This window comes from Galendromus occidentalis, unplaced genomic scaffold (genome assembly GCF_000255335.2).
Source record: "Galendromus occidentalis unplaced genomic scaffold, Mocc_1.1 scf7180000075612, whole genome shotgun sequence".
Lineage (NCBI taxonomy): Eukaryota > Metazoa > Arthropoda > Arachnida > Mesostigmata > Phytoseiidae > Galendromus > Galendromus occidentalis.
Genome location: NW_003803602.1, coordinates 356,418 through 382,049, shown reverse-complemented (window position 1 = coordinate 382,049; position 25,632 = coordinate 356,418). Strand labels below are relative to the sequence as shown.

The window sequence follows — 25,632 nt, the reverse complement described above, 5'->3', positions numbered from 1 at the left end:
CTCTAACGTGGGTGGGAGAATTTCGAACATCATTTGGAACTCGGATAACGACTCGACGCTATCATAGTGGTCCGATCGAGTTGATAAGTGGGTTGTCCGCGTAGAAAACTCCGCGCGGAATCATTTTCCGACTTGGGGAGCAGACCGACGACTCTGACAGCGGGCGGCCGCTTGCTGGTTCTCGCGCTCTCACAATCGAGGAGCGCGCCCCCCGTGCTAGCCGATCGTTTGTTTTGCGTACGTCTCCTCAACGCATTCCTTGTCGAGAGACGCGGACCTCCTCGAGCTTCCGATTTCGGAGCCTTTCATCGGGGCTTGATTCTGTTCCCACGTGCCCGTCGATGCTACGATTGAGGCGATTTCTATCGAGACCATCGCTCGATTAGTGATCGGCCCAGATTGAGCCTGACTCCGAGGGGCGGCATGGTATCCCATCGCTCAAGACCTATGGACATCGAAAAGACGAATAGATGAACCTGTCGCGGAAATGTTCCCATCCACGAGGCCTGAAACGAATGATTTGAAGCAGAGAATGGAGAACATAGGCCGTGCTAGTGCGAGAGGCAGTGACAAAGACGAATCGCATACATCGTCCTCGAGGCTCCGCTCGAATTTCCTCTGAAGTGACCTCTTTCTCCTGAAGCGGATTCCAAAACAAACATTGACTGCTTGCCATCCGAAACGACCCCGTTTCAGGTTACAGCGCTTATCGCTTCTGCGACATCGTACAAAAACAATAAACTCTTTGACGCTCCCTCGGCGTCGACCCTGCACACTCGACTGACTGAGCAGGAAACGGATTTTTCCCTGCGTTAACTCATAAAAACCTCTGACGCCGGAGAAACTGCGGCCCGCAGTCGCGACCAGCTGACCCTTTCGCGAAGGGAGAAATTCATGAACGATTTCCACAAATCCTCCCCATTCATTCCCTCGGGATCCCCGAGGAGCAACTTTCGTTAAAATCTATCGAAGGCGGCTAGCGGAAAAGCATCCTGGGCCAGACGGTCGGGGTCACCACGAATGGGGAGACGGTCTAACGGGTGCCATTCTGTGTAGAGAGGAATTCCCGGAGTCGGATGGGACTGACTTCTTAACTTGAACCCTCGCAAGGCATGCGATGCCCGGACTCGGACCTCTCCATTAATTTCATGGAGGAATTCTCTGATGGAAGATCGCCTGCAGCTCTTTTGGGTCGAGATCAAGCGCTTGTGGTGAGCTCGAGGGAAATTCCACGCGGGATGTGCCTAATTTGCCGGACAGTGGAGACAGAGACGAATAGCGGCAAAGCGGAAGCGTTTCGCGAGCATTCGGTGATCTGCATGAGGATCCGATTGAGGTCGGGGAAAGCCCCGCTCGAATACACGGATACCGTCACGTCCGGCACGACTCATTTCAAAAGTACACTGCTGGCACGCGTGTTACGTGTGACCTCGTTGTGTGCGGTACCCATGGGATATTCTTTCCTAGGAGTTCAAAAGAGCATCGTCGTTGATACGTATCAGGCTTGAATTCCCAACGATTATTTGAGCGTCGGAAGCCCTCGATCACCAAATTCAATAACAACGCGGAGCGGGCTAGTCGTGATTTCCCGCTGAGCGCGTCGGCTATCGCCCCACCTGTTCCAGACGACGATCCGTCTAAGGATGGCTCGGCAGAGACGGAAGTATCTCTGACCCGATTCATTATCGGACGAGCATCCTGGTCTTTGACGCTGAACCGCAGCGAGGGGAAAGATTCCCTGGAACTCGGGAGTCTTCCCATCCGTCACCAATGGGTGGCCTTTCGAAATCAGGAACTTAACACTGAGTAAGCGGAAACAACAACAAAGACAACGACGGCGACAGCGGTGACGAAGGAGACGCCGTCCGAGCACCGGAAAACGACGCTGCGATCTCGTCGAATTGTCCTGATGTGAGTCGGTTTCTTTGAGTCCGAACGAATTGCAGGAAGACGACCGGACTTCGTTCCACTGGAGCGCCTGAGCGAGTAGATGAGCAACAGAAGAAGAAGACTTCAGGGAGTATTTCAGAAGATTTCCTTCCGGCTGGGGTTCCCGATGAGATGCTCAATACGAGAGTGGCTTTTACAGCGAACACTAAAAGCCATTTCCGAGATCACATCCGGATCCGACAACCAAGCCCCAGCTGCTCGGAAAAAGCTCTTGTAGGTGAGGAAATGAGCCCTAAGTCAAGGAAGCCAGCTTGGGGCTGCGAAAGGTCGCCAGCTCGACCTCATTTGGCGGAATTCGACACTCCACGGGTCCATGGGCGCCAAAAGGTCTGATTCCGAATGTTAGTTGGATCGATGAACCCGCATCCCCACTAGACAATGAGGGTCCCGAGTGATTGGGACTGATGCTCGGGGTGCTCTGCGGACCACCGAAGTCTTAGCGGAGGACCACAGGTGGTTCGGGGACCACCAATTGGCCACCCCTGCTCTAGGCTTTGAAGGAATCGGGAACGGGGTTGAACGTTTCTCCGTGACTCGTATTCTCTTTCGAATTCAGCCTCCGCCAGAAGAAAACATTCCGTTTCATTGTTTACCCCTGATGCAGCCGGGAAAGTGAGAAGAGGTCGAATTCGTTGCGTGGATTTTCAGCACGCCAAGTCTGCGGACTCGGCCCGGGACGCGACTACGCAACCCGAGGGAGGCGGGCGGAGGACCCCTTCATGTCCCATGAAAATTGCGAGAGCGGCGGAGAGGTTCCGAGTTTGAGACACTTTTCCGGGACACCCTTTTCGTGTTCACGAGTGTCCAATCCCAGAAGCGTGCACGCTCGTCGATGACTGTCGATCCGACCCCACATTTCTCTCAGAAGTCTGTACAGAATAAGAAACCTCGGATCTGGACTCAGGAAAAATGACAATCATTACGACAGCCGCATCGGGGTCGACGCAGCAGGACGACAGAAGTCAACTCGACATTTTCCTGGATCTCTGGAAAAGTCCGAAGGTATCGGCACACGGTGCGAGAGGCAGGGAACCCTCATTGATTTTCAATGGACCAGTCATAATAAATTTCCGACGTTACAAGCACCACCGCCGGCGTCGCCTCCTCACCACGTTCTCGACCGCCTTCTGCAGTAGCGACCACTCAAACAGCCTTGAGGCCGATGTGGTGTCACCGGCGCGCAGCGGTAACACGATAGTATCCCCAGGGATGGAAGGTGGAGGGTTGGAAGACAGGGGAATTTCGGGGATATCAGGGGAGGTCGAGACTCCATGCCCTGAGCCCGGCCTCTAGGGATCGGGATTCTCGCGAGCGCCAGGAGGATTTCAAGCTTTATCCCCCGCTTGACACCACGAGGGAAGAAGTTCACTTGCTTCCATACATCCTGTCGTTTCGAGCACACAGCCTCCGGAAACTTTCGCGGAGTTTAGCGTTCCGGCTACGACATTGCGCAGAGCACGCACGAGGCTCTTGGGGGACCCTTATTCTCCAGGCGCTCACATATTGACTTTGGCAGTCCTCAACTATTCGCTGCTGTAAAAAGCGATCTCTCGAAAACGAACGGAGCTAGTTTTTAGGTCGATCCATATAAAGTTTATAGGGGACAATACGACGATCGAGCTTTCGGAGTCCGGAGGAAGGCTCGGACAAAGGAACTGACTGAGAGACAAACCCGTGAACAGGTCCGGAGTCGTCGCTGTCGTGGAAGTCGTCGAGCTCGACAAGCTGCTGCTCCTCGAACAGGAATGCTGGAAGACCGGTTGGAGCGGCTCGGGAATGTGGTGATTGCATTCTTGTCACTTCCGTTCTCACTTGTGAAAAGGAAAGCGAGTTTTTCCTCTTCTGCGTCGGTCGCGGTAGCAGCCCGCTGTGACCTTACGGTTATTCCAGTGCAATGCCTCTTCTCAGATCAATAGTTGACGATTCCGAGTGCGTTTCCCTCCTGGTGCCGCCCATCGAGGACGGCAAGGTCGCTTGTCGAGCAACGAAAGCAACCCAGCAGACCGGTCTTCCTCATGTGCGCCCCGGACGGAACACCGTGCTGCCTGACAATGTTGCGCAACCTCAAAGGTCTGCCTGTTGTCTTTCGCGCAACAAATTGTGTCGACCAACATATTCCTCCTCTTCGAATCATTGCGTCCCATTACCATGATTCGATAAGTCCGATCTACGTCACCGAATTCATGATGCGGCATGCCGCTTCGAACGATGCCTGTGTCGTATGATCAGGAGCAGACGATAAAAGTCCCCGGATTGCAGAATTTTCGCGGAGATGCTCCTGGGTCTCACCGTAAATGACCGTATCGCGGCTCTGGAATCCACGAGCAGAGTACGATGATTCGAAAACGTTTTGCGTGCGGAACTCACAGTGTCTCTGCGCTGACGTTGACTCGTGTCACATCGCAGCTTTCACCACCAGACATTAGGATATTCGCTGCGATAAGAAGCACGGGCAGAGCCTGTGGCTGCATATCGATGAAGGTACGCCGCGCAAAAAAAATCGCATATTCGATCGCTCGAAACCATCGTATTTTTGCCCTGATCCTCGTTCGAACACGTCGCTCGAGATCCGATTCACCCGGCTGCAAACATCATCCTAAATACGACGCTTTACGTCCGACAAACTCGTTTCCGATTGCTTGAGTGACGTTGCGGAGCGACCTCTGCCGAATTCAATTGGCGGAGGTCGGCAGATTTCGCTCCCGATTCTAAATTCACGGCCGCCTGCATCTGCTCCGATAGAAGACTCAGCGGAGAGCACGCAAGGGTTTCGTTCCAACCCCAAAAACCTGACCTGACTGAATATAAAAATAATGCTCGCGGTCGAGTCGTTCTCTCCGTTCTCGGCGTTTGCGGCCACAGTCTCAGCCTTGGCTGAAGACATGAATCGAGAAGAGGACGAGTAGGTGAAAGAATCAGTGGGCGAATCGGACGGTGTTGTTACTTCAGCCTTTGGATCAAACTCCTCCCGTCTCCGATATGTTCCTCTCCGAATGAATTATAGATCTTGTTGGTGCAGTGCGCCTGAGCACAAGGATTGCAAGATCTTGGTTTCTTGTTCCGCGAGCACCCCCCTCATCTATTGGAATGACCCGGAGTCGGGAGATAGGACATCCCACTCCGGGAACTTTCGGGAGTCGACCGGAGAATCTTGCTGGAGAGCACGTTTATCATTGGCGGAGGCTTCAATAGCCGGGTCGGGTAACGATTCCCGGGAAGTTCTCTGAGCGTGCGACGCAAGAACACGAATCAGCCGGAAGCGCGGAGCCGTTACGACGCAATCGAAGTCAACAGCACCTTGGCTGATGCTTTGACTTCTGACACCTCAGCTGATTCTACGCGGGAATTACGATGAGACGGGCGAAAATTAATACGTCAAGGGCAAGAATTTCGAAATGATGATTCCATCGAATCAGACCCATCAGTGTTTTCGCTCATCAGCGAACGCTTATAAACTGAAAGTTTCGGGCAAGAGTCGAAGAAGTTCACCTACTTCTGCCCTTCTCAGAGCTTTTCGTAGCGGATACGAATCGCTCGAGATATGATACGAAAATACATATGATGAAATATACGCTCGAAACACTGCAGCGGGATGTTGAGATCTCTCCCGAAGCTCTCTCGAGCACTGTCCACTGATACCTCGGCTGCGGTGGTTTAGATAGACTCGAAAACACTATCAGCGGTGTTCATACACTTTCCTCACACCCCGTCGCCCGGCGCGGTCCATCCGCCATGAAAACACTCATGTCCGCTTTGAATAATCTCCGGGGCTCTGTCCACAAGAATGAATAAGGTCGTGCGGGTGAGGGCTCGGTAGCGTTGAGCAAACTTTCCAGAGGAATGATTTGAAGATGATGACGCCTTAAAATATTGAGTGGAGAACTCTCTTGCGGCACGGTTCGCAATTTTCCCCAATTCCTTGGATCCGTGATGATTAATTCGTAAGCTGCTCACAGTAGAATTGTTTTGATCCGTGATGTTGCACAGACTCGATCATTGGGAGCGATCGCGCAAAAGGCTCTGGGCGTTCACGGATTCGAGCAATTTAGTATGTTGTTTGTGTCGAATGCTTTAATCTCAAAGCAAACGACTGGAGCAAGTTCCAGCTTCATCGGCACGGCGAGGCTTTCCTTGCACTGCCTCAGGAGGCAGCGAAAGACCCGAGGCCAGGGCCGGAGACCCACAGGCTGGAATGGGATTTGGTCGTCGTTCCTTTCCAGTGCAAATTAATTCCCTTCTTTTCTGCTCTCTCGTCGCCTGTTCCTACCCGCCAACCCTCGCATCGTTCCAAAGTCTTACCAGAGCGAACTCAGCTATAATCCCAAGTTGCCCTGTTTGGAAGTAGGTCAGACCTCAGATGCGCCGTCGTCGAAAGGGTAGCTTTCCTTTGAACATCGACATATAACCTGGAAGTCTATAGCTGAGTCGCAGCGGGCAGGCTGCAGAGCCTCAATAAGCCCGTCGGACCCGAAACGAAGGACAGGAATCCTCGGAACCCGTAAACTGAATAATCGTCGCATATGTCCCGGGGGGCACTCGTACTCCGGATACATGTCCATACCGTCTCTGGCTCGAGACATTCGGGAAGGAATTTCAGCGCGGGTCCTCACGTACTGGGAACGGGTTGTGGTTTGTGAAGGACGATTACAGTCTCATGGTTCCCTGTTCTCGAGGATTAGCTCGGCGTCATGCACTTGACGATTCTCATCTGGCTCCGGGGCTGCTCGGAGAAGGGCTCCGACTCGGCGACGATCGAGAGATTCACTGATCTGATTGAACGCAGCAACGGGGAAAGATTTGCCGTCGCATTGTTTGAGTCCTTCCCCTGGTGGCAATAGCGTTTCCAATCCTATCGCGACGGCTGGGCACTGACTGAGCTCCCGATTCGATTTCAACGCAGGAGTTTCGCAGCAGTAACGCCCGCTGGTTTCCAACACTCAACTTGTCTCTCGTCCGAGGCGTATTCTGCAGAGCTGCATGCGTCAATAGCTCCGAAGCAAATCTGAAGCGGCGTGTTCCTGTGCCACTTTTTTTGTGAGCCGCCTTCGAAGGATTGAACTTGTTTGCATCATCTTTCTATCGCCGCTTGCCAGCAGTGAGCTGTCGATGGAAACAAGATGATGCCATGATGCTGTGTTCGCCCACGAGGAGGTCGATGCAAACGAGATTCGTCCGCGGGTGGAAGTTTCTGACGCGACCGATAAACTTTGGCGAAGAACTCATTCAACCTTCTACGCTATTCTCGATAGCTTAAAGGAGCACAGTCTCCCTTGCAGGAATCATCATGTTTTGCCCCATGGAAATCCCGAATATCCAATCCGCAGTCTCAGTGATCTTCGAAAGTCCGCGGAATGTTGAATTTCTTGCTTGTATTCTTCGTCTTCCTCGGTCGGAGCTAGACCCCTCCCTCCATTGAATTTTCGACACACATTTCGCAAACATCGTTCTTGTTCCGAAAAGTTTTACGAGGCACCCTCATCCATTCCGGAAGGGAGGTGTCCTGACAGGGCCAGGAGTCATCCCGGGTCAGGAAAGCTGTTGGGAATAGAGTTTCCATGTCGGAGCCTCATTCATGATGTGAGAGAGCTCTTCCCGAATGACGGACTGCACTTAGATGAGGGACCTCGGGAAGACCATCTCGTTGAGGTAACGCGACAACGACATCAGGACCTAGCGTAAAAAACATTAATGACCTTAATTATCGCCTCGCACCCCCTCGTCTCGTTGTTAACCCTTTCCCCCATCCGCTCAGTCTGCTAGAATCTTATTATTCCGCGACTGATATTCTCAGGTCCAGCATCGATAGCCGAGCAGCGATCCATTCAAATATCGCGCATCGGCCGACCATGACGGCGGAGATGGAATCGGGAAAAAAGATAACTTCGCAAAGGAGGAAGGAGCAGAGGCGGCTCTCATCGCTCCTACACAAGTCCCGGTATCGGATCGAGGCCAGCAGCCCTTTCACGACTTCTCATTGTTGTGAGTTCCCCAACAAACTTTTCTCGTGAAGCGTTGCCCCGTAACATTTCCAAAGTCCTTAATGGCTTAATGATTGGTTCTCCCTTGCTTGAGCTTCCTCGGAGTGGACAGCAGACGCCGCCCGAGGACGCATCCCCGTCAATTCGCACGGAAGAAAAAGTGCACTTCCGCGATGATGACTCGCTCCGCTGATCGTGATCCCCTCCGAGAAAACGCGTTCCGCCGTCGAATCCAGCAGCGAGCCCATTTCCGTCTCGTATTTCAATCTCGCGTCAAAACAATCTCTGGACATCCCGCTCGATACGTTCGGGCCTGCCCTCGAGATTGGCGGGTGAGGCACGAGCTCGACACGGTCCCATCGGAAGAAAGGTGTCTAGCTTTAAAGGATAGGGATCCCAGTCGGGATCAACGGGGATGGATCCGTCCGGCTCATGAGCTCGTAGGAGCCGGCGTCTACGACCTTTGACGCGGCGCAAAGCAGCGATCAATCACCCTGAGCTCAGTGTATTAGTCGTCTAGACTCCGGACGAGACAAAGGCTCTATAGACTCGGAGTGCTCGCAATGATCCACCTTCAGGAGGGATGAGAGGTCGCCGTGCACATTATCGGCGATGCTCTGTAGCCCGAGCAGCGAGGAGCAAGGCCTATCAGGAGGAATAATGCTGCCGAGTGTGGCCTGGGTTACCCAACCGGGAGCTCTCTCGCGTTCTTGAGTGGGGCTCAAACAACCTTGTAGGAAAAGGGGAGAAAAAACGCGCACGATCATCTTCCTGGAGAGCCCGTAGTGCAACTCGGAGTTCTGAACGGGTTTGAATCCCCGGTCCTCGGAACAATCCGCCTTTTCGAAACAATTCGCCTCTTTTCCATGGGGAAGCGAACACGGTAAACCACTCCGGCGGCGGCCTCGGCAGCGGCAGCTGAAAAGTACTCTCCTTGAGGCGGGCTAGCGAAAGCGGCTGCTGTTCTGGTTCTCCTGCTCGCGAATGCGTCGCGAGCTGCCCCTCGGAGCTCGTTCCTACCCTCTCTCGCGCAGACAAATTCACTCGGCTTACTGGATCCAAAAGATTGAGGAGCAGTGTTCCGGCTGCCGTCTCACGGTTCGCTACTAGCCGTGGACCACGGGATGACGTGACGGGTCCGAGGCATCTCGCCATCGAAGAATTGTGTTTACTCCAAGACAGACAGATCGTTGTTCGTTCCGAAGTGCTATTCCATGTAGCCGATGTTGAACTTCAAAAGGGAAGCCCATGCTCCGAAGGCCTCCGGAAAGCTCTGACCTTCCATCCTTCCGATATCTGGGAAGCAGATGAAGCACACCGTCCCTCCAGCAGGCGTGGGCGCCTTCGGAACGAAAGTTCCCCGGTCGTTCGACTGCTGCGCACGTGTGCTGTCATCTTGACCTTTGTCCAGGAGTCGGGGTGTAATTAGGAAGCGCAGCTGGGTGCTCATTTTTTCAGAGTCCGCAGGGAGTATATCCCGGAGGAGAGGATCGCTCAAGGAATTAAAAGAATGAGTCTGCCTAGTTCATTGTTGAATCGGTGAATGGAGCATGGAAAACCCGGTCAGGATCCTGTAGATAGCAAGACCAGGGCCACCGCCACCACAGCTGACCCACCTGCAAGGGAGTCATAGCTCCTCAAACATCACCAGGAAGTATCCCAACCGGTCTCAAATTCAACACCAGCCAAGACATCCGGAACTTCTATCCCGGTATACTGAAGCTTGATATCGGTCGATATATCGAGAAAATCATGAATCCGTTCCCCCAAAATTGGCCGAGCAGGTTGGTCGTTTCTGTGTAGGATACCGGCTCGCTACGTACTCCGCCGGGAAGTTCCGAGAGGAGAGAACTATCAAAGTTTGGACGTTGTTCACCGAGCTTCCTGTTCAATCTGCGAATCGATTGCTATCAGATCTGGATACTTATTTCAAAAGAGGAGCTCGGAACCAGAGTAAATCAGAGGGAGAGACGAATTCGCCAAAGACTCTCCGTGCTCAGTCAGTCTCCATGTTATAGGCGGCTTGAGATAATGAGAGCTAGAAATACCACGGGAGACGCTCTCTTAGGTCTCAATGGCAAAAACCTCCATGAGAGGCTTTATTTACCGCTCCATTTTTATGTTTTAGCTCTTTCTGCGCCTTACCTGCGCGGCGGAATGGTCGGCGACAAGTTTTGCGATATGATGTCCGCTCTCGGTGGAGAGTATAAAAGTTCAGGTGATACCTGGGGATATGTTCTACTTCGGGACTCCAGCACGTCCGGGCCTCATTGCGAGCGACAGATCCGTGAATCATTCCTCTACCCCTATGGTGCAGCCCAAGGGTGGACATATGACGTCATCGACGAGGACCTCCCCGCCACGGCTCGTAATCATTGAATCCACCTCGGATCTCGATTCGGGAGTACAGAATTTCCTGTTCCCTGCGAGAAAACAAGATGCTTATCCCGGGAACATATCATGCAGATAGTAGCATCATCAGACTTGAGAGAGAGAGCATGAGCCTTGGGTTATCCTCGACGTGGTTGTTGGAGTGGCTGGCCGCATCTCCAAGGAGTCCAGGGGACATGGATCGTCTGATACACCGCTGTTGCATGGATTCGCCAATTCAGCACAAGGCGACATCTAGCTTCTTGCGGTGACAAATGAGGGCGTCCTCCGAGTTGACCTGCTCGCCTACCGCTTTTGCTTCTGCCTCAAGGCCGTCCGACTTTGTTGCTCCGTCGGCAGACCGAAGCTACCTCGTTGTCTGTATTATTGATTCAGAGCGATCGCTGCGCTGGAATGCGTTTTCGGATCCCTCGGAAAGCTTCTCCACGCCATCCTACGGAGACCCGGGGAAGGCACATACAGACGTTTGGACCAGGTCGGAGAACTTATTCGGCTCAAAGACTCGCCTTTGCCATCAATCTATCTTAGAGGCGCTTCGCCTCAGGTACCGGCTACGGAGCCTCAGATCCGAGATAAGCGAGCGAGGGATCGGAAGAGAAACAAGGTCGACGATCCCGCTTCGAGCGCTTGTAACGTCCCGCGCGCGTATTCAGAACCGAAGAGAATAAGGGAGAAGCAAATCGCTGGGAAACCCATGCGGAGGGCAGGATCGTCTATCGAGATAATGGTGGTGCTCAGCTTGTACGACTATGAGGAACGACTTGTAGGCCGGTAGAGCCGGGACTCGGACGAGGGCTCTTGAGGGTCGATGAGCGATATGAGCAGTCAGTGTCCGTGACTGGCAAGAAAGTGAACTCACCCGGCTGGAAGCTCACTGATTAGGCAAAACCAGCCAACGATAAACTGCCCTTACCGAAAAGGAGCCTTGACAGCAGAACCTGATTCCCAGACAGCGACCTTGGCCGCAATGCACGGCCAAAGCGTGCTATCGGTCGGCTGGACGGGCGGAGGATTACATTTTCTCCCTTCTAGCTCACATCACGTCTCGCTGGACCTGTATGAATCGTAAGAGATCGATTAGTGTGCCCATGCAAACATGCCGAGAAAGAGAGACCGGGATACAAGCGGAAGCTTTCGGCAGAGCAACGTACCAATCGCTCGATGAAGGAATCGCCACTCCTTCCCCTACAGTCAGCTTGGAACCGAGACAGGCAAATGAGAGGATGTTCGGGAGAGATTGACCTTCCTCTCGAAAATCGTGCGCTTCTTCGCCTTGTATAGGGCATTCGATCGAGCCGATTCCGCTCCGTACGGCAAGAGTTATAGGCTCGCGCAAGCAAAGGAACCTCACGCAGAGAGCCGAGGAGGGACAAGAATCCGACCTCTCGCACGGAGTCAGAGACGCTGCACGCCGCAATTCTGTACTTTTGGATGCCCGCCGAGTTCCCAGGGGCTAAGGATTTCCCCGCGCGACTTGTCCCTCAGTTTTGAACCCTTCCGGATCGCTCTTGAAAAATACACTATGCCGGACACAAAAAAATTATCCGAAAACAACCCTCGATTCGTCTCGTGTTGCCTCCCGATGACTCCGTGACCCCGTTCCTCGCATGTACGGAAAACGAGAACGTAGAAGGAACGATCGCGAAAAAAGAGCCGGCTGCTTCGGAAACTGACATCCTTTTGAGGATAGAAAAAGAGGCCAATACGCGAGTCGACCGGACGCCGGAGCAAGGTCAGATGGGAAGTAGGCGCGGTCTGTGCTGGGCATTCGGATAACCTCGCGACTGCCGTACTCTATCTACGTCTTGGAAAAGCTCACGAGAGCTTTTGAACGATTCGGGCACAGTCCGTCGGAAACCTCGTCTCGACCGACCTCGGGTCAAAAACCTGTAGGAGCTCGGTCGACTGCGAGCTCTCCGAAAAGTAGGTAGGAAGAGTTCGCGGTACGGCGAGAGAGGAAGGAGATGTGGTGTGAGGCCATCGGATGGAAAAAATCGCGAGAACCAGCGGAACCTACTGCGAGCGAAGAGGACGAGGCTGGCCCGGAGACGGGCAACGAGCGGCCGTAAATCACCCGGAGGAAAGAAGAGCATCGATAAATGCGCCTCTTCCCTTTTCCGAACACTGTCTGAACTCATTGTGTGGGGAGCTGGCGGGGAACTCGGGAGCGAGAGACCTCCTCATTGAGAGCGAATGAGAATGCAGCGCTGTGGAGCCGCAGTCCTAAAGACACGTTCTTGCGGATCCCCGTTTGTGCCTTGGCGAACCTGATGCTCAGGAGTCGCAGGTCGCAGCCCATCCGAGTTGCTGACGAGCCCACTGGCTTGTTTCGTCCGTGACTGGTGCTTTTCTTCGAAAATTTACCAGAAACTCCATCTGCTGCCCGCGCTTTCTGAGCAGGCTCTGAGCAAACCGCTGAGCGGGTCATCACTAGCAGATCGGAATACTGTATACTCATACATAAGTTCGTATAGCTCGGCATGAGAAGTCTGAACTCCACATAATCTGAACTCTCTAAATAGGATACTCCCTTCCGGTTCCATTGAGAGGAAGCAGGTGTGACGTCTTGGCTCGAGGGCGCTCTTAGCAGTCGCTTTCCGCAGAGTAAAAGGACTTACTTACTGTTTACTCAACCACGAATTTTTGAATTTTCCCCTCCAATCGTGCTCCTGCTCCTGAATTCCCCCATCCCCTGCATGAAGCTCACGACCGAATTCCAAGGCCCATGAAGGCGGATAGGAAGTCAATTCGCGGGAGCTTATCGATAATTATTAATGGTCAAGCTGAGATCCTATTCCGGGCCGAGGGCTCTGATCAATCAGCCCACGGTGCGAGGAAATCGATGGTGAGACATGGTGAAGGAAGAACCATCTTCCCTCTCCCCGCTTCGCCTCCCTCGCTGACATGAGATCCTACGGTACGATGCACTGCGAGCATAAGTTCTCCCAATAAGAATCCAACTGTTGGACGCCTAAATCACCTCTAACCTCCATTGGAACGTCTGCCAGCTCTTCCCCGCGATATCAACAACCGCATTGTGTGGACACTCAGAGCGATACTCCAGAGGCCCAGCGGGACGTGCGAGCGATCGACCGACCGATCAGTCGGCATTTGGAATCCACCACAATGGCCTAGCCTCTGTTCTCTTCGCATCCCCCCCCCTCGTTTCCCAATTTTCCCATCCATTCACGCAGAGCAGTCTGCCATCCCACGGTATTCATCGCTGTGCTATCGTTCCCGATCCTGCCTTCTCCCTCTGACCTCCATCCTGCTTCTGCTCACATCCTTTACACTCGCCCGTTTATCAGCGCCCTGATTCTCCGGGGGAGCAGGATGCTAGGTATCCTATTCAGACGTCGTCGAAGACGGTAGCTGCCGTCTATGAAACTATTGTGGTAAAGCTCGATCATGAGGGTTCCATCGAGGAGACCGCTGTCAACGGTCGAGGTTTGCAGCATTGCCGAAAGAACTCGCAGTAGGTTCCCTTCTGCCAAAGGAGCACGGTCGCGTACAGTTGGATTTCTCTTCAGGCAAGCCCGTCAGAGAAAAATCTCCCATTCTCGCGTCAGAAGACTCTCTTAAATCCTGTTAAGGAGCTCGCAGGGCTCTGAACGCCCCATTGTCAAATCCTACCCCCGACATCAAGGCCAAGGACACGGTAGGAACAATATCGAGCACCCGGGTGGGAAAAGTATGGATAATTAGCGCAGCATCGACCTGATGATGCCTCATCCATTCTCTCCCTTCACGAGAAGAACACCAGCGACGACCTTGAAGCGCCTAGAGGGCTCAGAGGAGCAGAGTATCGTCTCAATCTTGCACCGGTGAGGACTCGCTCGTTTCCTGAGGCTGAGGGAGGAACGAGGAAAGCCCAGAGAATGAGGCGATCTTGTTTTCTCGAGGAGTTTCACAACAATCTGAACGATCATCTCTGCCAATCGCGCTGACTGCGGAAATCTCCGGTGAAAGATTGCCGCTCGAGTACCGCCTGGAGGAGCCTCAAGACGTGAACTTCGAAGAGTATCGTTCGACTCGCCAGGTCAGGCAAAACCTTCACGCCGGATGAATCCCTGTGATAGCAGCACAGCATGTGGACACTGAAACCTGTCTTATAGGACCAGCCGCCGTGCACCAGAAAAAGCGGTCCGATAACTCAGGTGGTCCCATTGAGCGAGTCGTCTAACTTGGCAACGAATCGAGTCGGTCCCTCCAATGAGTGGTCCGATAACTCAGGTCTACCTCAGGTGGTCCCATTAGATGGTGCTCCTATGAGACAGGTCAAATTGTATATCCGGAGGCGGGCTTTCTACCTCCTTCCGGCCGACCTGGCCGATAGGTTCGGTCCGAGTTCCGATTATGTTCTGGTCGCCGCCGACAACTCCGAGTATTCTATGGCAGCATGTTCCACTTGCGGAGCTCATCGGAAAAAAAGCGCCTCTCTGATAGAAAATGGTGTGATGAAACTCGATAGCCGTCCGATATTCTCTTTTCCCTATTTCAGAAATATACATTGTACGACGCGGTGATTCTCGACCGTCTCCCGCACTGACTGATCTCGGCATTCTGAGAACCGCAGAATGGCCGCAGCGAGACGGATGTCACTCTGAGCTCTGAGCCCGTGTATGTGAGGAATCTTTCGCATTCCAGCAACCGAAGTTCGCTTCATGGACCCAACACTCCCTGCCTGAGACTCAGCGTTCGTCTCGGAGCCCGTCTTCAATGACGAAGCGTCCACCTCTCTCGCGGACTGACTCTATTCATCGAGCCGATGTGAAGTCAGACGGTAATTGAATTTAGCTCTCTCAGTCTGTCAGTTTCTGAGCGGAGATGCCGAAGAGATCCCGATCTCCGGAAGAGATCGAGAGCGCCGTCTTGGAGCGCTGTCGTGGCGCTCCCATTCTTTCATCTTCACCGAAAAGGGACTTTTGATCAAAGGTTAATGAAAGATGCACGAGCGAGACTAGACGACCGAGTAATTAGCCGTACATGCGATGAGCGAGCGAATGTGAAAGCAGCCCCTCTCGGAGACTATCACGGAGCTCGAACGTCGGTGGCACTTCGTCGCAGCTTCTAGCGAGAGTGATGCTCCTGGGCGACCTTGCATCTGGTTTCCACCCTATGGACTCATCCAGAGTCTCAGATCATTGACAACGGCGTGTATTCCGCGAGCGGCTTTTGGAACTACCGTTTACACACCCAAGTGATCTCAGATGCTTCCATAGAGTGAAAGATTCACAAAGTAGTCATCACTCTTAGAATGAATCAGGGGGTGCAGAGAAATCCTGGAAATAAATTGAGTAAAATCCAGCTCCTCGAGCTCTCCGTCCGGATTGAGCCGATCGGATGCTCACCTGTTCGTGCTCTGGTGTCTCGCGAGACCCGCGAAATCTCAATTCTAATCATCATTCCCCAGTAGAAATTGATCAGCTCTTCGAGGCCGTTCAAGAAAACCGCTTAGGCAGCGGGGAAAATTTGGGGTTCACAAAGGCTGGGAGTCGGGGGAGCACTATTCAGAAACTCATAGCATTCTGAATTCTCCGTATGGCAGACCAGTGAGCGGTGATTCCAATCACCCGAGACGGTGTTTCTAGCTCAAATGGTGACATGAACATATACGCAGTCGATGACTGCAAGAGCACATCGACGATCTCGAAGCCCCTATTCGGGATATCTCAGGATCGGCCGCCGGGGAGACCATCTCATCGAGTAGCACGCATTCGCTGGAATTTCCAAAGGGGATATCCGGAATACTAATCGGATATGACAGCCCGGCGGGGCTCTCTTTCGTCACCTCTGCGCACGATTGCTCCGAGACCCCATGAGAAAATACGGGGCGCTCCGGCGATTCCCTGCAGAAGACAAGCACCCAATTCGACCGCGCTCGTATCGAGCAGAAAGAGTCACCGCGGAATATGTCCTGACGCGTCGTAACGGGGGTTGGAGGAATTCGGGATGCTGTGATGAGCCGCAGAGAACGTTGCTGATAGCTCTATGTCTGGTTTCAGCAGAAGCACGGTCGGGGCCTCGTCGAGCCTCCAAAGTACAGATGAAGCCTCCCATCAGGGACCCTCATGGGAACTTATCTACACGAGAGACCCATGCAGACCTCCAGTTTGCGTCCCTGACCCTGACTGCCATCCTTCGAGTCGGGGCACACTTTCATCAGCCCCACGGGGGTTCCTCTGCGCTCCGCATTGATGATGGAATCTCTTCAGAAAGGCAGCGACACCTTTCAGTTCTTCGACAACAACTGGTTGAGATTTTATCGCTGGAGGGCTTGCGGAAACGTGAGCGTGAGGAAGTGGCTTCTGTAAGGGAACGCGGCCAATTTTGATCATTCGGAAAGACGAGGAATCCTCAAGGAATATCCTCATTTCACGACTAGAAGCTCGAAAACGATGCAACCCTTAGATCTACCTCAACCGCACTGCGTTGCGGGTGAAGATCCGAGGCAGTCAACACCCCGAACCCCGAAAAATGCGAAGCAGAATTAGTAATGAGAAGTCTCCTACATACAGATATCCGGAATAGAGGAAGCGCCCATCTCCCGTTCGGTTAGAATAGTACTCCACAGGGATCGAATGGGCCCGGTTCCCTGAAGTACCTCTCCCTGGGATGTCGTGCCAAGCGCTGCGAGCGGAAACTTCTGCAGAGAAGAGCTTCGCTCCTTGAACCCTCAGTACGTCAGAGAGGAGTTGCGGCCGGTGCGAGCCTCAGTCTCCACCTGCAGATTCTGAGATATAGCACCGCACCCATCCATCAATTGCACCCTCCAATCAGCTCAGGATGAGAGCGCGATAGCATACAGTTTTTACTCCCGCTATGCTCGAATTTCAGCCGCGCAGCTCTCACGCCAACGTGGCCCGAATGAAGTTTCTTCCTGGAAATAGGCCTCGGGACAGGTGATGCGATTCTGCGACCTGAGTCGAATGGAGGCTAACAAATCACATATGTGCTCATCACTCAAATATGACGATCATTCGTATCACGCTCATATTCGAATAGCTATTTCGAGTTTTCATTGTTCCCCCGACGCGATTCGCCGAGTTCTACGAGCTCCCCTCGGATCGCGCTGAGCCGTGAAGGGCTGGACCCCGTTGCATTTAGAACATTTAGTAACCGCGCGGCCTCCATCAAAGCTCTAAGCCGACGCGATCCGATGTATCGCAATTAAGCACCAAGATTCGCCCCCGGTCGAGTCCGCACAATGAGTATGGGGGTTCCTCAGACGGATGAATGAACCCTCGAAAATTTCTCATCGCCACCTCGAGATCAGCCGCCCGCGGAGTCCCGCAGTCGATGGCTGAATTGGCGCTGTCAGCGCGCGATGCGGCTGGAAGCTGAGAGAGCGTAAAAGGTGATGGCTGCCGCCGCTGACGACGACCACTACTTCTACGACGGGCACCATCGGCAGGCAGCTTCATCCGATTGTAGAGGTCGTTCCACTCGTAGTTGGTCTCTTCGTTCGATTGTTGGTACACAGAACCTGCCGGAATGCTTCGTCAAGTGTCTAAAGGAGGAGCTTTGGCCCTACGATCAAAATACGTAGCTCCCATCGGTGTTCGGGCCTTGTCTGGTAAGCTTGTCAGGTCGTGGCTTATTCTCTGGAGTTGTACCTACATACAGCCAGCGCGGTCTCGGTCGTCGACTCTCGCGCACTGGGCTCTTCGCCTCCGTGTCTCCGGGAACGCTCTAAAGCTAAGCCGGAATATCGGACTTCGGTTCTCGTTTTGACGCATGTGTTTGCAACACGCGGACGTGGGATCTCGAGCGGCAGAAATACGCGCGCTTCGCTGATCCAGGTCTTTCATTGATTACAGTGTCGAGTGCCCGCCCGGGGTCAGATAAAGGTTCGCCGTAAAGCGTGTGATTCCCTCTAGTGAAACTAGCAGTCTCTGTTTGTATTGCCGTAGGCTAACGTTTGCAATCCTCAATAGCTACACTTTCTGGAAATTCCGTGGATGTTCACCCGGGAGGAACAAATCTGGTTTACTCCATGGTTTCCGAGCGGCCAGTTGGTTTCAATCACAGCCGCGGCCCGATGTTCCAGAGGATGCTCGCAATCCGCTCCACGAAACCTGCGGCTTTCTCGCGAAACGGGAAAAAAATCGAGTTCCGATGTCGAGGAGACCCTCGGCACGATCTTCCGCTCACGACAAACAGGAGTCTTAAGGGTGTTCACTCCCCGTTCGATTGAACGCATCGCGTTCTGTGCTCCGCGAGCTGATATTTGCTGCTGGACATTGCTGGAGCTTGGTCCCTGATTGGTCCCTGAAATCATTGATTTGCACGACGATAGATGACAGACGAAGATCGATTCGCATCGATGTTGACGCGAGAAATTCGAGAGCTTCGCGAATCGTTACCGGTTCGATAAAGAGTTGAGTGCGGAGATGCCTCGTCCGAAGTGATACCGGTTGCAGCGGATGCGTTTTGTTCGCAAAGAGAGACCGGTCTTCACCTCCGATCTGGAAGCTGATCTCTCATGTTTATATAATGATTTTGGCGTTCGCAGCCGGTTCGCGGCTCGATGCCCTGCGAGCGGGCTGTCGCATTGACCTCTAGAGACTAATGACTTCGAACGGGGTCTCATATCGAACGAGAAAATGTCAGTCAAGGTCGGTTTGTCCCGGCACCGATTCTATGGAGGATTCGGCATAGATGATGATCCCAGGCGTGAAAATAGATCGGCTCTCGGCTCTCACCGATCTCAACTTCCTCATGGGCATTGATTCGCTCTACTCTACTCGTATTTCAACTTCCGGGATCTGTCCCTTATCAATCTTGTTCACTTTTCCGGGGTACGGAATATTCGCAACCTCAAGGAGGCGATCTCCCCGAGCCATGATGGTATTCACTCGCTCCGTCTGCACTCTTCTGAGGTCAGAGTCGATTCGGGACTTTTTCGGTCGGCGAGAGCATGATTCGAGGTCAATTTTGCGAGATCATTGAGATATCCATCGATGCCTCCTGGAGAGTCACACCGACGGCGATGGTTGACCGCCGACGGAATTTCTCTGTCTTGATTGGAGCCGCCAAAAACTATTGGGTTTTCAATGCCTGATTGAGTCATGTAGTATGCTTTGATGCTTAGGATTGCAATTATAATCAATTCGGTCGACGGAACCCATGTTATTGTTGCCAGAAGGCCACTCAAACTGTGGACACTCTAGTCCACTTCGAATGGACGGTTCTCTCGCTGAATCCGACGATAACAGCGTCTGCTGATGCAACTGATTAGAACTGATTGAACAACCTGGAGGAAGCTCTAACAGGAGCGTCTCTTCAGTTCTGGCAACATATTCCGCCTCGTTCGCCTTTGTGTTGCATGGGAGCTCTCTCGCGCGGGACACGCTTGTAGAGATATCACTTTCTTCTTAGCCTCTGTGAGGGGAGGTCGTACGCATCACTTCCGGTGTCTCAAGTCGAAAGCCCTTCCTTGAGCCGACACTGGGAACGACAGATGTCGTTGGACGCCTCGGATGCAATTCCATTATCTGGAGAATCAAAATGTAACCGTGATGGAATCGTGTCGAGTTGTCGTCGTGCAACCCGGCCGTGCTGGCTGCGAGCGACCTGAGTGGATCTGAGGCAATCCGGAGATCATGCGGTTGGCGCGTTGAAAGCATTGCCGCTTCCTAAGCACCTAACGGACGGGAATATCTTGTCAGTAGCGTATGATCACTTGACGGGCGCAGGATAATCCCTCTGACTATCTCAATCATGCGAGACGTCGAAGCTCTTCGATCGTTGACGATTGTCGCTGATTCGATAGGAGGATCTGTTCGATAAGCCTCGAGGATCGCGTATAGACGGGAATCGAAGATTTTTATCGCCCAAGACGATATCATTCATCGATTCTCCTGAGGGTCAGCGTATTCAATAATCTCCCCTTCCACAGATCATCAGCTTCCAACACATCTGCAGTATGTTCCCGAGGCGCAGGATCCATCCTTTTTCCACATGGTGGAGTACTTCTATCACAAAGGATGGCAGATTGTCGAGGATCAGCTGACAGAGGAGATCAAAGGCAAGATGACGCCTGAAGAAAAAAGGAAGAAGGTACGAGAACCGGCCTAGTATCTCGATGATCCGGAGGAAGATCCGTCGATGATGTGTGAATGGGTGGACATCCCATACGATAATGAGAGAATAATTTTCGAATTTCAAGGTCCGCGGATACCTGGAGCTCCTGGGCCCGTGCCACGCCGTACTTGAGGTCTCGTTCCCTCTGAAAAGAGATAATGGAGAATATGTTATGATTGAGGGCTGGCGAGCGCAGCATTCGCTGCACAGGACTCCTTGCAAGGGAGGCATCCGTTATTCGACCGATGTGTGCCTCGACGAAGTGAAGGCCCTATCGGCTCTGATGACGTTCAAGTGCGCCGTTGTGGACGTACCTTTCGGTGGTGGTAAGTATTCCTCGTTGAGGTGTTCACCCCTTCCGTCGCTGGCCGATGATCAACTCATGAACCTTCCGGTAGGAGCAGCCATGAATCTCGAGCTAAACTTCACATCCCTTCTGCAGGCAAGGCGGGACTGAAAATCAACCCGCGCGACTTCAGCGAACACGAGTTGGAGAAAATCACGCGTAACTTCGCTCTCCAACTCTCCAAGAAAGGTTTCTTGGGCCCCGGGGTCGATGTACCCGCTCCCGACATGGGAACTGGAGAGAGAGAAATGTCCTGGATTGCGGACACGTATGCTCAAACAATCGGTAACCATCCGGTCGAGCTTCCATTGATAATCCGAGATCGATCATGACCCGCTCCTCCTCGGCGATCTATCGAGTTCCGAGAAAAAACCGAATGCTACTTACAGGTCACACCGATTTGAACGCTCACGCTTGTGTCACCGGAAAGCCAATCAATCAGGGAGGTATCCACGGACGTGTATCCGCCACCGGAAGAGGTGTCTTCCACGGCCTTGACAACTTCATTAACGAAGCGTCCTACATGAGTCAAATCGGTTAGTTCGCAATCCGAAATTCTCACTCTGTGGATCCCCCACGATCTTTGTCTTCGCCTATGGATGCGGGAGCTGTTTCTCATTAGTATCTTCGCCTTCCCAGGGACCACTCCGGGTTGGGGGGGCAAGACCTTTATTGTGCAAGGTCTCGGAAACGTGGGTCTTCATTGCACCCGTTACCTTACGAGAGCCGGTGGAAAGTGCATCGGTATCCAGGAGGTCGACGGTGCCATCTACAACCCCAACGGAATCGACCCCAAAGAAATTGAGGAATGGAAAATCGCGCACGGAACCATCATGGGCTTCCCCGGCGCGGAAACCTACACCGGAGAGAACATCAACTACGAGCCTTGCGATATTCTCGTACCCGCTGCCATGGAGAAAGTCATCACGAAAGACAATGCCCACAAAATCCAAGCCAAGATCATCGCCGAAGCTGCCAATGGACCTACCACACCTGCCGCGGATAAAATCCTCATGGATAGGAATATCCTCGTGATCCCCGACCTGTACATCAATGCGGGCGGTGTCACCGTTTCTTACTTCGAGTGGTTGAAAAACCTCAACCACGTCTCGTACGGCCGACTCCTGTTCAAATATGAGCGAGAATCCAATTATCACCTCTTGCAGTCCGTTCAAGAGTCTCTTGAACGACGTTTCGGAAAGATGGGTGGGCACATTCCGGTCACCCCATCGGAAGCCTTCCAGAAAAAAATCTCTGGAGCTTCGGAAAAGGATATTGTGCACTCTGGTCTAGATTACACGATGGAACGATCGGCCCAGAGAATCATGAGGACCGCTCACAAATACAATCTCGGTCTCGATCTGCGCAGTGCCGCCTACGTGAACTCGATCGAGAAGATCATCCTCACCTACTCACAGGCTGGACTCACTTTTACCTAAGTTATGTTTCATGGGACCCTGGCTCGGAATGGGCGAATAAAAATAAATCATGAACCAATGGAACTTCAAGCTCAGGAGGACTTGAACCACTGAATGATGACGACGTCTGCCTGAAGGAAGCTGCCGATCATGAGTGTTATCTCATACCCATGCACGATTTCGACTGACTCGTTGACTGACTGAGTGTTGGCTGACTAGCGGAAAATCTTTAGATGATCATTCACTCGTATGGAAGACTGATTGGCCCAATTGGTCGGATTACCGTGAAGCACTGCTTGTATTTTCAAGGTTTGAAGCTTCCGAATCTCGGGTCTTTCGATGTTTTAACGACTGGTTTCACCTGCTAGGCTGCATTTTAGTGTTTCAAGTTTGGTTTTTATCTACTGTGAGCCGGATAACGTCGTCTGACGCAGAATAAACTTGTATATATCTTAGACCGACATCAAACGGCTCATGTTTCGGTGCCATATTACCGTAAGCCGGGCTGGGTCGGACCAATTGTTGTCCGAAGCTTCACAGTGAAAGTCTTGAGAGCGGAAGAAGGCCCCGATGTCCCAGGGATGAAAGTACTGTCGATCCGTCTGTACCCCGGAGCCTTTCTCAAGTCATCCCAAAAAACTGCGGTCTCGTAGAAAAGTCGTTCGGTGATCGCGGATGTCATCATCGTGGGAGGAGTTATCCTTTTCTAAGGTCGATTTCTCAAAGATCTCTCGATGCAGAGAGGAAATCTTCTCACGAAACAAGCTCCCCGGAATGGAACCACGAAACTTCAAGACATTCTAAGCGTCTCTCGGACGGCGGGCGGTGCGAATGGATGATGAGGCTGATACTCAAATTAGATTTGAACACTCCCTCACGTTCTCTCGCACAGCCTAGGACTCTCCCAATGCTCCTCTCGGATCAGCCGGGACGAGCTCTGAGCAGGAGGGAAGGGAGCCGAGAAATCCTCGAGAGATCAGGGAGAGTGAGAGCAGACGCGGATTACCGGGTTAAAATGTGGACAATGAAGGAAAAACACCACTGATTCATCCGGGATAAATTCATGTTTATTCGATTGACACCTTTGATCCAAATTCACGAGTGTCGGTCAGGGTTGGAGCGATCATTCACACGAATGAGGTCGACGGTTAGATTCGTTTGATGGGAGGATATGTTTTTGTACAATGAGTCGCAATCTCAGACATGACGGATGCAGTCGCCGGTCATAGATCTTGAGTCCTCGTCGTCGTCGAGTCTTACCAGTGTGAGACAGATCCGGGAAACGAAGCAAGCTGCTTCGGGTTCTCCTCGGTGCTAGTGTGGATGGAGTTTGATATAAAACTTGCATCAATTATCACGTCCGTAAAGGATAGGAGTCATGAGTTATCGTCGGGGCAATCATTCCATCATTCATCGTAAAAGTTCTGAATATGATCACCATTCATCTTTTCACAGCGTTCTCCCATAGAATTTTCACTAATACATATTCTCGTCGGGCGGGTTGGACTTTTTCTTCAGCAGGAATGCTAGATCAACAGTCGGAAGCCAATTATGTCACGGCGCTCGAACCTTGGCTCCGATCCGCTGTCGCGATTGTTCTGGCTGACACGCCCGCGTTTCGTAGCAGATCGATTGTGGCCAGGCTTGCGCGCCGCCGATGAGTCCGAGACTAGTGGTTACATGGATGTTAGACCTTGAAGAGCGTAGGCACAAACTCGACGTTCAAGGCCTGGCATCCAGGAGAGTGATCTCAATGACTCGGAGGCCTCGCTCGAGAGGATCCGTGATATACAAGCCCCTTGGTACGTAAATTGTTTCATTCTGATGGTCGATGAAGCTCGCTGCCTGCTTCACGTACTTCTCGTAATGAGTCTCCACACACAGGTACAACAAATAGGCTGAGATACACGCCAGGCATCCTGGGGAAGAAAAACTCAGGTCAATGGACGTTTATCGATAGTGGTGTGTTCATTACGCTAATATTCATTCGCAGGGGCGGGATTAGGTATCCGAGGATCATATTGAGTCCGATGGAAGTCCCCATTCTCGGTCGGTATCGGGTTGTCTTGAACGCGGCTCATGGCTAGAATCGAATGAGTCTGGATCAACCGCGATTCAGCCACAAGAATCCAGCGCTACAAATCTGTCTTCGAGCTCCGTTCGCGCTTTCGAAGGAGTTAGACGGTACCTCAGAGGAGTATTCGTGTGATGTTCGACCCTGCCGAAAGAAGAATGTCCTCCGGTATCCTCCTTCCCTAGGAGATACCGTATACGTAGGTGTATCTCCGGGTCTCGCCGGGCCATATGTGGGCGTCTCGTGGTCCGGGGAGGGACGTCTCGAATATCACTCGACTCCCGATACTTCGAATATTCACTTTCCCGACATGAGAACGGGAGATCGAGCCAGGAAACATCGCATCTGAATCGTTTCCCTGATATGGGCATGGAAGCCATAGTTGGTATAAATCAAGCTGGGAAGCGCTACGCTTGAGCTCCGCGAGTAATCGTGCGGTGTCTCAGCTCGGGGGTAAGGATCTAATAAAGCGCCGAGTCGTGGCCCAGTAGTCATTCATCGCGCACATGCAGGAGGAGATGAGCGAATCGAAGCTAGAGATTCGGAGCAGTGGCGAAGAAGACGGAAGCAAAGAGCTCGATTGCCGCTTGTTTCGCGAGCAGCGCATCGCTCGGCGATTGAGAAGCGACCCGGCAATAGGTGCTGCTCTCGGCTCCCTCAGTCTCCACGCGACCAACCGAGACCTTCCCCTGTTCTTCGGGATCCATCGCTGCCGGAGCTCCGGACTGACGGAGTCGCGAGGAAATCGAGGGAGGAGGAGTACTATGGAACCTCTGGGAAACCTACCTTCACAGAAGGAGCTGGAGTTTATTTTCTCCGCTTGTCGGTAGAAATTGTTCAATGTGTTGATGGTGTTTTCGAACACATGACGCTCCACGTAGCGTTCGAGCTCCTGCGGGAACTTGTTCTGGAAGCGTACGGCAGTACCCTCTGTGTAGTCCCGTTGGACGAACACCTTGTTCGTCGGGCTCTGTGGTCCCCCGCCCCCCGCCATCACCTCAGTCTTAAACGAAATTTTGACGCGGGCCTTTGGCAGGCAGGTGCCTCGATTCGAACGAGCCTTCGAAGGCTCTCAGAGCGCTCCTAGGGCGCTCTAACGAAACAAGCGTTCCACCACCTACGACAACCAAAGGTCTGCTGCTGTTTCTGTTGTAGCACCCAGCAGCCAGTATATGTGCTTGTCAAAGAGCACCGAAGACGTGGTGGTGCCGAGCTCGGAGCGAAACGTCGGAAGTCGTCTGCTATATGTATGGCGGTCGCGCGCGCCACTAGAAAGAACCGCAGTCACTCGAGGGATCACCGGTGGGCATAGAGAACGTTTGAAGTGTCCCATGCTTCTGAACGGCCGAACGATAGAGAGAGCTCTTTCCGAACCCCAGGGCGCCTTTT

At 52.7% G+C, this 25,632-nt stretch overlaps 2 protein-coding genes across 2 annotated transcripts; one reads left to right on the top strand and one right to left on the bottom strand.

The window, feature by feature from the left end:
• The first annotated feature begins 17,676 nt into the window (after positions 1–17,676).
• Positions 17,677–22,255, top strand: Gdh (glutamate dehydrogenase, mitochondrial). The gene is made up of 6 exons (XM_003737666.2): positions 17,677–17,895; positions 20,221–20,381; positions 20,491–20,731; positions 20,848–21,036; positions 21,141–21,287; positions 21,391–22,255. Exons 1-6 carry the CDS (start codon positions 17,814–17,816, stop codon positions 22,188–22,190), a joined length of 1,620 nt encoding a protein of 539 aa, XP_003737714.1. The 5' UTR covers positions 17,677–17,813; the 3' UTR covers positions 22,191–22,255.
• A 965-nt stretch (positions 22,256–23,220) lies between these two features.
• LOC100899305 (golgin subfamily A member 7) lies at positions 23,221–25,427 on the bottom strand. Its single transcript, XM_018640433.1, has 2 exons — positions 25,030–25,427; positions 23,221–24,088 (listed from the first exon to the last, which is right to left on the bottom strand). The coding sequence occupies exons 1-2, from the start codon at positions 25,235–25,237 to the stop codon at positions 23,892–23,894; spliced, it is 405 nt and encodes a 134-aa protein (XP_018495949.1). The 5' UTR covers positions 25,238–25,427; the 3' UTR covers positions 23,221–23,891.
• Between the last annotated feature and the right edge of the window lie 205 nt (positions 25,428–25,632).

What these genes read in the sequence shown, in the direction of transcription:
- LOC100899305 (XM_018640433.1), bottom strand. Translation starts at nt 25,237, where the DNA reads ATGGCGGGGGGCGGGGGACCACAGAGCCCGACGAACAAGGTGTTCGTC. An exon ending in CTCCAGCTCCTTCTGTGAAG is followed by an intron (nt 24,089 to 25,029) that starts GTAGGTTTCCCA and finishes TTTCTTCCCCAG; the next exon opens with GATGCCTGGCGTGTATCTCA.
- Gdh (XM_003737666.2), top strand. Translation starts at nt 17,814, where the DNA reads ATGCTTCGTCAAGTGTCTAAAGGAGGAGCTTTGGCCCTACGATCAAAA. An exon ending in CGGTGTTCGGGCCTTGTCTG is followed by an intron (nt 17,896 to 20,220) that starts GTAAGCTTGTCA and finishes CCCCTTCCACAG; the next exon opens with ATCATCAGCTTCCAACACAT. An exon ending in CTGAAGAAAAAAGGAAGAAG is followed by an intron (nt 20,382 to 20,490) that starts GTACGAGAACCG and finishes TCGAATTTCAAG; the next exon opens with GTCCGCGGATACCTGGAGCT.